The following is a 15220-nucleotide window of genomic DNA, read 5'->3' on the forward strand; positions in this document are numbered from 1 at the left end:
ATTGAGATTCATTACTTTCCCACTGGTTTTGAGTCCATCAAGTTCAAGGAACAGTTTCTGAAATACTTCGTATGTACATTTTAGATCCTTGGGATAGCTCAGATTCAGAGCGTATATTAAACCCATGAGCAAAGCACAGCACCTTGGGACATCAATGCCATCCAGGATTTTGGCTCCCTCGATCAGGATGGTTCCAGTGTTTGGATTCTTGTCTTTGATGATGGCAATGTTCAATACTTGCCTGTCAAGGTTTGCTTCAAACTCTTCAATATTCTAGCAGAACAAATGCAAAAGTATATTAAGAGGTTTAGTAAAACAGAATTGTGTTATTACTGCTGACGTTATTTTAACCATTCCAACACACAACCATACACATCTACTTACATGAACTGGCTCAACTTGAGCAGTGAGTAGCATTGCCATCACACAGTAGCTATGGAGACAAATTTAACTCACTTTTTTTGTTTGTTGGGGTCAAAAGTGCCAATATGAAGTATTACAAGAGCACGAAAGCTTACTAGAATCTTCATAGTGGCAAAGATCGTCAGGTATTAATCCACCAAAAAGAAAAGATAGTGTTTGGCAGCCTAATCAGAAACCTGAATATGTTTGGACTAAGCATTAAGTCAATACACTCATCATTTTTTTTCTCATTTACAAATGGGACAATGGTCAAATCCATTGCCAGGATTTAGCAACATGCTGTTGTGGTTATTTCTATTATTTAAAGAAGCCTTCTTGCATATATTGTGTTATCCTCTAGCATTATAATGTGTCATTCTTTAGGAAAGTGAGAATGTTTCAACTATTTGTGATGTCAAATTGTGCCACAGTAGAACTTACTTTTGACTTTCCATTCTTTGGTTGAGGTCTACAGAGAAAAATTTCCTTTTTTAAAATGTCATGTCTTACTTTAGGCGTATCACAGTGAAAGGTATCAAAACAACAAAAATTTAAAAAATAACCACTTTATAAGTGAAACAGGTTTTCAGCAACAATTACAGCCATCTATAGCAGGTTTTTGCCTGGAATATTAAAGTGTAGATTCCACGGTGATAAATTACTTACATTAAACTCCTTGAAGAGGTCCTGTTCCTTTTCTCCAAGGTAGACAACCAGGCAACGAATGGCCACCTCTCTCCGTACTTCAATTGTATTGTTCTAATTGAGTAAAAAGAGAAAAAAGAATAAAATTAAATTCTAATATGACTAATCCAAAAGGGTGACAAGTCAGCAAGCTTAATTTCAAAGACGAGTCTGATTAGTTCTCATACCTCTAGAAGCTGATTCTTAATGTGCCTTATCCTCAATCCTGAAGTTCCTCCCCTCGATGAGACAACATCCATTAATTTGGAGGTGCAAGCATCAAGTTTGGCCATAAATGTAGATTCAAGACTTACAGTGGTTATTCTTTTGAATTCTTCATTTATCTGTATTTTACACAAACAAGTTGTCAGAAAATTAAAGTTAGCAGGCAATTAGCTAAACAACATCTTGATAGTTCAAGAGCAACAACAAAACGCAGCCTAGTGATATTCCAATGACTGTTTACCAGTAATGTACTATGCTGGGCTTTAACTTGAATGTTTTGACTGCTCTTTAGTACCAGGTGCACTCACTCTTGGGAGGTTAACAGATAATTTGACCTTAAACTAGGGAGGCATCCATGCAAAACCTTCAGTATCAGTTGCTGTGTAACTCAAATGTCATTGCCACAGCTAGGACTGGTGTTCTGCTTCTATGTGGAGAACTACTACACTCAGCAGGACTGGAAACACTTTGCAATTAACTGTCTAAAGTATGCCAAGCAAAATTTTGACTTTTAAATAAGTTTTAAATAAGAGTGTACAATCTCACCTGTGTTGCATCAAATAAAGCAGGCCATCGGTCAATGATGTCTTTAATTGCAGGGGCCTGATAAATTATTTCCTGCCTGCGAAGAGAGAAGGTCTTGGCCATTTTCTCTGCAACCACAACGCAATTATCCCTCTTCATCACTTCATGTAAGAGGTCCACTCTTTCCTTCTCCAAACTTCCACTTGTTTCACCTTGAGGATAAGGTGGTAGATAATTTACTTCAGCCTTTTTTGTTTTTTTAACATTTTTGGCAGGAGCTTGCTCATGTGCTGCTTTCCTCTTGAGTGAGTTCACTTCAATTTCAGGACAGCTAAAACCTCTAAGCTTGGATCTGAAATTGTTCATCTTGTATTTCAGTCGTTGTATCCATCCATAGCATCTGTTTAAGGAACCTGGCTCTTTGAGACAGGGATGTTTGTTAATGAGAGCCTCTGCTACCTGACTTATTTGTGCACTTGATGGATATGCAGTGTATTCATAAATACCTTCAGCCACTCTTCCAAGAATATCTGGTAGTATTGTGATGAGGTCTTTGGTGCTGAAAAGGGTCCCATCCTTATGGAACTTTTCATTGCCTAACTGAAGCAGAAGCTCTGTATTGACAGAGAAACGGGGGATTGGAAATTCAGAGGGCCAACCCTTTGATCGTTGCGCTGGGCTTTTTTGTATTATTCTTGGAGAAACTGGCAATGTATCAGTGGAAGAGACAGATGAGCAGGCATCATCAGAAGGTGGAGAAAAGCTATCATTCAAGACTGAGAAGGGGCTGTCCACACTTGATAAGGCCAATGTCACTGTAGGGGTCTCCAACATATACACAACCTTTATAGTGTCCTTATCCTTGATGTCAGATGTTGAAAGTAGTGTGAAATAATTATTACAAAAATCAACATCCATGTAATGCAAGCAAAAATCCTCAGAAATTCCAAATGCAGCTTGGACAGCTGAGTGAAGTTCATTAACTGTCTTAGGGATTCCAGAGGGTAATGCCAGTTTCTGGACATCGTGGTCTGAAAGAATCACTCGGAGATGGGCAGGATGTGACATCTGTAATGCACAAAATATTTGTTCTTTCAGTAATAATTATTCTTAATGAAAAGTATGGGTGTAATGATACAGGCAGCTCACAGCACTTATTACTCTTTGGGCATGCTCTATGCATAGTTACACAGATTTTACTATTATATTAAGAGTTAATGTAGTGTTTATTCAAGCATTGTTCATGCCTAAAACAGTGCCAGAAGGTCACTTTACAAACTCATTTTGCTTTTTAAATGATATATAGGCTATTAGAATATGAAGGCCAAAGCGCCATTGATTCAGGGATAACTGATCATCTGGACATGGTAGCCTCAGAATGATTCAGCTCTAAAACTTGCAAGACTATTAACTGTTACCTGTAAATAACACTGTATTTGGGTTGGCAAACAACCGTGGTATTGAGACACACTTCATTGCAGGATGATATGTTGACATGCCAATATCTTACTTCTCAACACTGACATATGTCAATGCTAAAGACAAACAACAATTTAAATAAATGAATTCCCTAGATTTACATATCCTCACTAGTGTATTAGTGTACTAGTGTAGTGTGTTTAGAGTGAGTTGCCCTTAAATGTCTTCTTTTGAAAAGTAACATTAATGTCACTGAAGGCCCCAATAACATCTATGGAACATAAATATAGTGTTTGAGAGTCACAATGCTTTTTCCACCAAGCATATAAGGTATTAATGGGAACATGTCTGACAAGTCTCCTAGCTCTAGCACTTTCACCATTTGTGTTTTTTCAAGCACATAGCTTCTGAGATGCTCAACAGACCAAGCATTTAAGCATTTCACAATGAAAACAAGAATGCCCTTTACACCAATGATTTGTATCAACTCTACAAAATCTGTCAATCCACTTGTTGAACCACTAGCCAAGATCATTCCAATAGCATACTTTGTGCCACTGTAACACACAGTGTTTGCTATTTGGACACGTGCCTCACCAGGGAATTTAGTTTCTAGCGCTTGATGAATATCCTCTCTTAGCACAGTAACATCCACAGTGGACAGTTTTGTTGCCTGTAAGACAGGGTTCACAACACTGGGTTGATACTGGTTATAAGCAACCATCAACTGATGCTTCATTGACAATGAAAGCAAAACATTTCTGAAGCTGTGAGTATGCCTGACAACACGCTTAAAAAAGCGGTGTTTTGCTTCAAAACGCATAGTCCACAGTAATACTATTGGACCATAGGCCCTGATTAGTTGTGGATAATGCTCCAGATAGTGATGTTTTGGGATGAGTTTTTCATGTGGGAAAACGTGCAGAAACCTGTGCCTGTGTTCAGAAATCTTACTATCAAGATAGCAAATGGTCTCTTCTGTGTGAACCCGACTTACAACAAGCTCAGTGATGTCTTTCAGCACTAGAAGAATTTCCCATGCTGGTTCACCCTCAGGGATTTTTGATCCAACCATAAGTGGCAGGAGCCGCAGCAAAGACCCGTTTTCATGGGCATTTCCTCCAACACTTTTTCGTCCTGCAAAATTCAGAGGGACCTGCTGTGGTGCATCTGTCTTGTCTGTCCATTTGTAAGGAAACCCTTTGATGCGTTTGTTGAGCTCATCAAGAGTAAAGTATTTCCTCTTGATAAATACTTGTAGACACAGAGCCAGCTCTAGAGGGATTATACCTTCAAACAGATCATGTAACACATCAGGTGGGTAGCCAAATATAACATTAAAATATTTCAATTTCTCTGTCAGTGCACACTGTCTTTTGACACCACAGACATGAGTCAAAGACGTATTCATTCGCACAGTCTCAACATTCATTTTATGCCGTTCTTTGGTTCTTGATTCAAAGGCTCCTGTCCTGACTTCTCCTACTTGAAACTGTGACTGTTGACCCAGACAAAATCTACAAACATAAGAACTAGAGAAGCTTTCAATGAATCCCCCGATAGAGTGTGCCCCAAGATTATCTGCGACAACACTGAATACAGTGCCCTTTATTGTTTTGCCTAATGCTGGGACATAGAGGCCCTCTTCTTCCAGGCTCACAAGATCTTTGAGCAGTGGCTCCAGCACAGTACTGTAACCAAATCGTTTAATATCCTCAGCCTTGCAAAGAACTGCCAAGAAAATAGAGGTCAATGAAGATCTGAGCAGTGCGGGGATATCTGCTAGCACCCAGTACACAGCTGTGATTTTGTGTTTTTTCCTTGATGTGCCTAGAGGATTGCATATCTCAAAGTCATCAACATAGAGAATAAGAGCAATGGTAGGATTATCACCAGAAAACAACTCATTTTTTTTATAATACATGCCATCAGAAAATGCCCTGTACATTGTTTCATGAGTACTTTGAATGTTTCCCTTACACAAGATTAAATCATGGATCTCTTTCCTACTCAGAAGATGAAATAATCCATATTACTAACCGAGAATGCTAAACCGGATGATGGACGCAGGCACATCCGGCCATGGGCCGTAGCTGCAAAAAGACGTACTGCGCCGGCGCAACAAACAGTCCGCGAGAGTCGGCTGAGGACCCGAGAAAGGCGGACAAAAGAGGGCGAGAGAGGCGGATGAGGGGCCGCGAGAGACGCAGGCCAAAAAAGAGTCCGACAAGAGCACAGAAAACAGGAGTGAGCACATACAGAAAGGAGTCACAAAAATGAGGCTCAACAAGCACCAAAATAAGGAAAAAAAACATTAAAGAGTACTCAAACGAGGGGAAAGCACGAAACACATTGCACACGAAACTAAACACACCAAAAAAAAAGAACAGACGAGCGCACAATAGCAAGGCACGACCATACCCCCGCCACCCTACAGGCACGGGACGGGACGGGACACACACCAAGAGGGGGATTCAACAAGCCCATGGAAGACCAAAAAAAAGAACACAAAACCACCCCACAGACCCTACAAGCAAGGGACGGGACACACACAAAGAGGGGGATTCAAACAAGACACAGGAACACAAAAAGAAACAAAACGCTCGCGCAACAACGATCCCCCCCACACATCCATAAGAAAAAATGTCTCGACTCCAAAAACGCAAAGCTCAACTAAAGCTTCTAACTAACGATGTACCTAAAAGTAAAAACTTGATGAACTGCGTTAGATCCTACAATAGTTCATTTGCTTTTAGTAAATATCAGGCCACCAAAAGGCAATGGACCATACCCCGACAGCAGCTGACTCAGGAACAGATCCGGCCACAACATGGCAAAGTCGTATAGCAGTCACATTCTTTTTTTGACTCCGTAACAGATTCGTCTGTATTCCGGCAAGCTCAGTTCGTGCTTCTGAGGGAGGGACAAATGGATCCGCCCACATTTCGTCATGTATAGTAATTGACAGTTCAATCTCTTTCCGCGAGAGCTTAAGTTAACGTGAGCATAACACGCTTATGTTTTGAGTTCGCGCTCAAATTTTCGCGCCACAACGAGCAGTCTGAAAACATTTACAAAGAGAACGGAATTGTTCTGGGAGGAAGTGAGTCAAAAATTCATTTTTAAAAGTTATGAGAAGTTCAGCAGCTTTTTATATATGTGTCGCCATCATAGCAGGTTAAAGTGAAATGTAATGAATTATATTAGCATCTCACTGTAATAATTTTTAGTATTTGTACATATTAGGCCACGATGTTAAATTCCTATGCAGTTTATTTTAGCCTCCACCAAATAAGAGTTAGTTGGCGCTGTGCTCAAAATTATTTTCTTAAACGTTTTGTGTTGAACGTGGGCTTATTTCAGATACGCTATAGAAAAAAAGTGGTCTAACCTTTTTGTGTTTCATTGTAAGTTGCTTCGCGACCGCTGGAGAGGGTTGCGTTGGTGAATCGTGAAAGCAGGGGCAATGTCAGAGGACCGCCGAATCGAGCGCGACCTGCCGTCAGAGCGGGGAAAAAGAGGGTTGGGTGCATGTTCGCCCAGCGAATACGGGGAAATGTGGTTTAGGCGACCCGCCGGTCACAAAACACTTTTCATTGAACGAACTTACGCCTGTGGTAGTTTGTTTTGCTTTAGAAACTTTTTCAGTGTCGGTTTATTTTATGGAAGCTTATACAATTTAGTCTCTTCTTAGTTCTTCGCTTTAATAAAGTGCCAATAGGATTCAGGTTGCACTCCTAATTTGTACAAAAATTACATGATAAACATATATAAAGGATTTGTTAAATGTAGATAAAAAAGTAGTAACATTAATGTGTTGTTATTTTAAATATTTTAGTAGAATCCTGATGGTGATATATACTTTAGCAACATTTCACAAGCATAATCTGTACATTACATGTATTTTCTCTGTCCTTTAAAAGTGAATGGTTGTGAATATTCAAATTAGAATGGTAAATATATATTCACGTATATGGTAGCTTTGGCTTCTGCTAAATAATAAAAAAAATCTTTGTAAATTAATTAGTGTCTTTTTTGTCATATTACAATTTAAGCAATATAGGTTACAATTTAAGTGAGGGTGGCATGGCAGCAGTGCTGCCTCGCATTAAGGAGACCGCAGGGTTCACATCCCAGGTCTTCACGGCGTGGAGTTTGCATGTTCTCCCCATGTCTACGTGGGTTTCCACTGGGTGCTCCGGTTTCTTCCCACGGTCCAAAGACATGCAGATTAGGTGGATAAAATAAATTGACCCTAGTGTGTGCTTTGTATGTTTGTTCACCCTGTGATGCACTGGCACCCTATCCAGGGTTTCTTCCTGCCTTGCACCCAATACTAGCTGGGATAGGCTCCAGCAACCCCTACAACACTACTCAGGTTGTTAGAAAATGACTGACAATTTAAGTGATATGGAGGCATTTACCTGTCAGTGATGATTTCATTTATTATTTTTCTTTTGGTGACTTTTGTCTTATCTTGGTACACATTTAAAATGCTGTTAATTAAATGTGTTTGTAGATCTGTTTTATTTAAGCAAGGATCATCTGCAGTAGTTCCCTGTTGCATTACTGCTGATAGGTAGTAGCTATTTTTGTCAGTCAGTCATTTTCTAACTCACTTAATGCAAACAAGGGTTGCTTTAGCTGCCGGATCCTATTCCAGTTAGCATTGGGCCAAAGGCAGGAACAAATCCAGGACAGGGCACCAGGGCCATTTGTGTTTTAATGTCTACAGTAAAAATAACAGCATTTAATGTTTGTATTTTTTTTTTTTGGTATAAATTAAAATGTGGAATTCCAATGCAGATCTGGAGACATCACTTGAAAGATTTTTATTTTTTAGCAAAAAGACAGTAAAAATCATATTTTGTTTTTAAGACATGTATATTTTGTAGCATGCTATTCAGTGGGATTGGTGTGCAGCCCAAGCTTAAATTTAACAAAAAAAATACTGTTGCTGGTTTATATTTGAATTAAATACTGTAAGCTTGTTGTTTAGCTAGATCAAACATTATTTACATATTTGCTTACCAGTAGGCAATGTGTACACAAAGTTACACACACAATATTTTACGGTAACATGTTAAACCATACTTATATTTCTTTCTGTGTATATTTTTGACCTGCAGTTCGTGCATGGTGATAGTCAGCAGTGAGAAATGGCTGATTCTGTGGTATCGGGTTCAACCCTCAGACGAAGAGCACGCAGAGATGTTGATAGGAGACTTCAGCAAATGAGGGAGAACTGCAGATTTAACTTTGCATTTGGAATTAGGAATGGGGAAAGGATGGAGGAAGGTGATCTTAGAAATGAGGAGAGAGTGGAGCAAATGACTTTGAAAATGGAAGTGAAGTGGAGAATGAGGATGTTGGGAATGAGGGCATTTATATAGACAACACAGCAGACATTTTTGTGTGTCCTCAGTCAGCAGACTTTTCTGAGGATGAGTCTGATTTGGATCTGCATTCTAATGAGAATTTAGAAGAGCCATGTAGCCTCAGTGACAGTATTTGTAACTGGGCTTTAACCTTTGGAATATCTCTTGTTGCTCTAACAGCACTTTTAGGGTTGTTGAGACTTTATCATCCTGAATTCCCAAAAGATGCAAGAACTCTCCTCAATACTAAGAGTGGGTATTCTATTCAGAATAAGGTTGGTGGCCATTATTACTATTTTGGTATCCTTGCTTCAATCAGTAAAATTCTTTCAGATACCATAAGCTCAGTCACAGAAGGCTTTACCTTGAAGTTGCAGATCAATGTGGATGGGTTGCCCTTATTTAAAAGCACTAGCATTCAGCTTTGGCCTATTTTGGGACTTCTCCTCAACCTTCCTATGAAAATGCCTGTTGTTATTGGACTATTTTGTGGACCAAACAAACCAAAGTCATCTGAGGAGTTTATGAAAGATTTTGTTACCGAGTTAAGGGAATTAGAAAATGGTTTTTCTTTTAATGGCAAACTGCTCTTTCTGAAGGTAGATTCTGTTGTGTGTGACACACCTGCCAGGGCTTTTTTAAAGAACACAAAAGCACATAATGGATATCATGGATGCGACAAATGTGCACAGCGAGGGCAGTATGTCAACAACAGGATGACTTTTCCTTTAACTGAATACACACTCAGAACAGATGAATCTTTTTCACAAAAACTTGATGAAGAACATCATCTATTTGGCTTGCATGCTTTTCAAGGAACAAGCATTGGCATGGTATCACAGTTTCCAGTTGATTACATGCATTTGGTTTGTTTGGGGGTTGTCAGGAAATTGTTAAATATTTGGTTCAGAGGTCCTCTAAATTTTCGATTACCTGCAAACATTATTAGTAGATTATCTGACCGTTTAAATGACTTGCGACCTTGTATACCAGTGGAATTTGCCCGGAAACCCCGGACACTGAGAGAAATTGACCGCTGGAAAGCAACAGAATTTAGACTGCTTCTACTTTACACGGGCCCTGTTGTTCTGTGTTCATTCCTGGATAACAGGATGTATAACAACTTCATGCTGTTGTTCTCTGCCATCTTAATTTTAGTCAGTCCAGTGCTTTCTTCATTCTACTGTCAGTATGCTCAAACATTGCTTCAAACGTTTGTGACCATTTTGGTGAGATTTATGGCAAAGATCAGCTTGTATACAATGTACATTGTTTAGTCCATCTTCCTCTGGATGTACAGCGGCATGGTTCTTTAGACTGCTTTTCATCTTTCCCTTATGAAAACCACCTTCAAAAACTTAAGAAACTTGTGAGAAAGCCTGAACGTCCACTTGCTCAGATTGTCCGAAGACTGTCTGAGCAAACTGCTTGCACACCCACTGGTCTGGTGTCAAAGTCTTTGGAAAAACCCCATTATGTTGGACCAGTTCCAGATGGACTTTTTGTACTTGGACAGTACCGTCAAATGCGTTGTGAACAATGGGTTATTAAAGTTTCAACAGCAGATAATGTCTTCATGATAGGCGATGATGTGTGCATGATATACAATATTGTTGAATCCAGTGAAGATGTCTATGTTGTGTACAAGGTGTTCTTAAAGAAGTCTGTCTTTTTTACCTACCCATTTAAGTCAGATTTCCTAAATATATATTGCATTTCTCAGATATCTGAAACAATCAAGTATGAAAATGTGTCCGCCATCAGTCAAAAGTGCATAGTTCTGCCCCACAGAGGAGGTTCTGTGGCGATACCTTTACTTCATTCTCAAAAATATTAAATCAGAGTTATTTTATGTAAATAGCATGTTTGATTGTTCTACTTGTTCATTAGTCAGCACAGATGGAATCACGATTACATTTTGTAAGTACGTTGAGCCCTTTTTCACTCTACTGTTGATGCATTTATACGCTTCACATTGTACTTTGTTATATATCATTTTCATTTGTGTATAAACAATTTTTTTCAGTGGCTAATGGATAAACTTGCGGCACATTGCAAACTACCAAATAAAGCTTACCTTTCATCAATAGTTAAAAAAGCATTCTTGTTTTTATTAAAATCAGGGGTGAGGATGTGCTAGGTGGTTTCACCTGCTGTTTGGGTAATGCATTTTGTGTGCAACATGTAAATATTATGTTTATTTTGAACACTGTCTTTTTTTTCTTCTGCAGGATGTTTCTGGTAGTTCAGTTTATAGATGAACAAAAATCTGTGTCTGTTATACCACAGAATTGGTACAGTGATGGCACAACCTTTTGGCCAAATTATAAGAGCGATCAAAGACTCAACAAAGCAGCAAGATATGCTGAGGAACCAGGCCCAGACTGGACCAAGCACGATGTTAGAGTACTAAAGTCCTACGGTAATTGAAATGTTCAAGATATGTCCCCAACTTAATCCCTTTCACCAGAGAAATATTGCTGTAAAATATTAGTTTCTTGATGTTCATTTTTTTTTTATATAGAAAAGCAACAAACATTTGTCTAAAGTCTTATTTTCATGTTGTAATCATGTGATTTTTCGCTGTCTCCAGGCCTCTTTTCCAACAACCTTCATACTAGTGTTCATGAGAAATCAGGGCCCAATTCACACCTTTCATTAACATGCATCTCTAGTGATTGCATTTATCCAAATTGAAACTCAATCTTACTTTCTCATGTAGGTCTCTTTACAATTTTTCCTAGTTTCACTTTGGTGGTTAAATGCTATCAAATTGTGATGCGATTACAAAAAAAGAAAATATGTGAATGCTAGGTGTAAATGGGGCCTAGGTAGTAGTGATTTCAAAAAATCACAGAAGTGATAATGTTATATTGCACATTGTTTACATCACCTGACATTAACTTTTTGAAATGCTTTTAGGAGATTACATGTCTGCATGGCAAGGGATGAAGAAGTCTTTGATTTGTCAAACTTCAGAATTGGATACAGATGGTGAGGAGGATATAGGCAGCATGAAAAGAGCAACTAAACCAATGTAAGTTTGATTCAACTTCACCTGTGTTTTGTTGAATGTATGAAACCTTTGTTTTGAGTAATATATGCACATTCAATCTTCTGTAAACAGCCACTACTATGGTGACACTGACTATGAAAGTGAACATGAAGACTTGGCTAAGAAAACAAAAGTTCCCTTGACAAGATCTTCAAAACCTCAACAGTCAACTGGACCTCGCACATTATCCCCACATTCTGCACCTCAGGTACCATCACCACCTTTACCTTGTCGCTCACCACCACATTCTTCGCTTCAGGTGCCACCTCCTTACCAGTCACTATTGCTCTCTGAAAATACATCTCAACAAATTTCCAGGAACCTTCCAAAAATGCAAAACACTTCTGAACTCTTCGGGCCTACTTACAGAGTGGGTCGATGTGGAACAGAACCAATACCTTGCACTGGTAAGTTATGATCGGACTATTGATTGTACTTGTTTCACATATTCAACAACCTTTTGAACATATCGGAGCATAAGTCAACAAGTTATTAGATATGTTATGGTATTTGTTGTCATGTTCATTTTGTGCCAGTATATTCCTTAATTTTTAGTGTTTTGGTTTTTAAAATGTCAAATTTTATATGTTCCAAAGGATGTGCTTTTAACGTGTATGAGAGTTGTGTTTGCTCCAAAGTGCAGGGGTAGGATTCATTGCATTTTCCAATAAAGAACTAAGTATTCAAATGAAAAGTATCATTTTTATATTTTGTTGGTATTTATTTTTCAGCTGCAGATCTTCATATCCTCACATTGCTTGAACATGTGAAGCACCAGCTGTCACAATTGGCTGTCATGATTAGTTCACTATCTGGGCGGCTAAACCTTGAATGCTCAGCTGATATGCCTGAGGAGGTCCAGTTTCCTTTACAATCATTGGAGGAAGTGGATGATTTTGAAGCCTGGTTGAAACAACCAACCAATGCTTTGAAGAAAAAGAACATGGTATGGACTGTAAAGCTAGACTTTGTTCTCTTTCTGATTTTGTTTAATTTAAAATATTCACTTGCATTTTGTGTCATAATTTTAAACAATTGCTAATTTTTTTTGTACATAATAGGACGAGACCAAATCTTCACATTATATGCTAATCATAGGCAACATGAGAAACTGTCAAATCAAAGTTACTTCTCAATGGAAAAATATTTTGTTTCTAAATAAACTAGTTTTAAAGTATGACACGACATGGGTAGAATGTCTGAAATAAGTCTGCATTTTCTTTTTTTTTCTTTAGTAATTATTTTTCTCAGGGGAGTACTGTGTATTTTGCACACAATGCCCATGTGAAGTCTGAAAAAAATATATATAATATATATATATATATATATATATATATATATATATATATATATATATATATTATTTAAAATACAAGAAGAACAGTTTAACCATTGCTTGCATAAAGCTGTAGTATTTATATAAGTGTCATCCCAAATTTGCAGTAATATAGTTGTTTTAGCTGTTAGGTGGGTTATCTGTTACAGGATGTTTATTGTGTAAGGGACTATGTTTAGCAAAATATTTAATAGCTCTACAGTTACAAGAAAACTTCCTTGTACAATAACAAGAGTTGCAAATATAAATTATGTCATTTGAGCTTTCTGAACATTACAATCCATGAATTTTGTGCTTCCTTTGTTATATTCTTATTATTACAAAATTAATGTCTACTGGATTGAATTACAGTTAATATTATGGTTAACATTAACTTTAATTTGGAAAGTGTAACTTTTGAACAATATTTGTCAGAATGCCAATCATCACATCAAAGTCAAAAGACATGTGCTTCAGAGTGAGAATTGATGCCGTTTCTGCATATATTTTAGTGTTTAAATTCTAAAGCCACTGCTTGTATATTATCTTTTGTCCTTGTAGATTTCTGTACTGGCATCTATTGGAGGACAAGATACCAAGCGTGTCACTTGGAATATTCTTTCACATATTTTTGGAGATGATGTTGCAAAAAAGATAAACTGGAAGGGAGTGAATGAAAAACGGGCCTTCAGTCAAATGGCAACCAAAACTCTAATTATGCGTAAGTATCAACAAATCCAATTATATGAAATTAGTCTAATTGTATTAAGATATTACATTTTATGCCTTTGTTGGCTCAGTGGTAGTGCTGCTGCCTTGCAGTAAGGAGACCAGGGTTTGCCTCCTGGGTCCTCTCTGTATAGAGTTTGCATGTTCTTCCTGTGTCTGCTCTGGTTTCCACCCACTGTCCAAAGGCATACAGGTTCAGTATATTGTAAAATGGCCTTTGTGTGTGTTCACCCTGCGATGGACTGGTGTCCTGTCCAGGGTTTGTTCCTGAATGTGCCCCAAAGCTAGCTGGGAAGGCTCCAGCCCTCCCTGACCCTGGTCTGAATTAAGCAGGTTAGAAAATGACATGACATATTATTTTAAGATAGACCCTAAATATTACAGATTTCTGGAAAATAGCAATTATTAAATAAAAGAATTTTCCTGGTCTCTCTCTAACACCTTCTGCTCCTCCTGAAACTCCTGCCACATTCTTAGGAGTACTTGGAGTTTCCTCTATATTAAGAAAGATCATTAGGAGAGGGTTTCTGGTTTTTACGCATTTATTTAAAACAGAGTCATGTATTTAAAATGAGTTAATTGTACTATTTTTATCCACAACCCCAAATAATAATAAGTAAAGAATAAGAAAAACTGCAAAATTAATTCAACCTTACAATTGAACTGTTGTGAATTTTTCTATATTAATTATTTTTACACTTGCTCCACAAAAAAAATCTTGAAGGTGTATGTAGGTCAGTCCACAATCTGTACATAGCCTTTATTGATCAGTATTAAAAAAGTTCACTAAAATCAAGCATAAATGATTTCATATCATTAGTAAAACTTTTGCCTCTCCTGTATTCAAAAAGCTTTGCTGTGTGGTCATTCTGCAGTAGTGCAAGTGCCAATCCTTATTTCACCATTTCTATTAGTGGGAAATGCCTTAAAGCAACTGTTTGCCATTTAATGTTTCTGATAATTATTTTTCTGTATTTGCCTGTAGGTGCAGTTCGCCAGAGTCATGTGGCAGCCAAAGCTACAGATGTGGACATTAATAAATTTGTCATTAGGTGGTTCAATTTGGCATCTGACCGTGGTGGTGGTCGCAAGGAGCGCTGCAGGAGAGTGCAGGCAGCAGTGCCTTCTGAATCAGGACTGATGTAAACACAATTTAGTAGTAAAGTTTATTGCTGTTTTACTGTTTTGGGTAGATTTTTTCATTTTTGTACTTGCATCCTACACTTATCTGCAAATGTGCTCATTTTATATTTATATTTTAACCATGTTACTGGATATTTGAACTGTTAAAATACTCAATATATTAATATATTATGTTTGTTTGGAATTGTAGTGTATGTTGACATCTTTTGATCCATGCAACGCATTGAGTTTATATAACATGACAATAAATAAACCAGTTATATACTGAAAGTTGTCATTCAGTTATTTTTCTCTTAACTTTTAATACTAGACACTTAAATTCTATGTAGGAAGGAATATGGACAA

General features: G+C 37.8%; 1 protein-coding gene across 1 annotated transcript; it reads left to right on the plus strand.

Annotated features, from left to right (window-relative positions):
* Positions 1-10812: 10812 nt before the first annotated feature.
* On the plus strand, positions 10813-12220 carry LOC127526426 (uncharacterized). The gene is made up of 3 exons (XM_051921895.1): positions 10813-11055; positions 11556-11670; positions 11761-12220. Exons 1-3 carry the CDS (start codon positions 10827-10829, stop codon positions 12104-12106), a joined length of 690 nt encoding a protein of 229 aa, XP_051777855.1. The 5' UTR covers positions 10813-10826; the 3' UTR covers positions 12107-12220.
* The last annotated feature ends 3000 nt before the right edge of the window (positions 12221-15220 follow it).

This window comes from Erpetoichthys calabaricus (assembly GCF_900747795.2).
Source record: "Erpetoichthys calabaricus chromosome 1 unlocalized genomic scaffold, fErpCal1.3 SUPER_1_unloc_5, whole genome shotgun sequence".
NCBI lineage: Eukaryota > Metazoa > Chordata > Cladistia > Polypteriformes > Polypteridae > Erpetoichthys > Erpetoichthys calabaricus.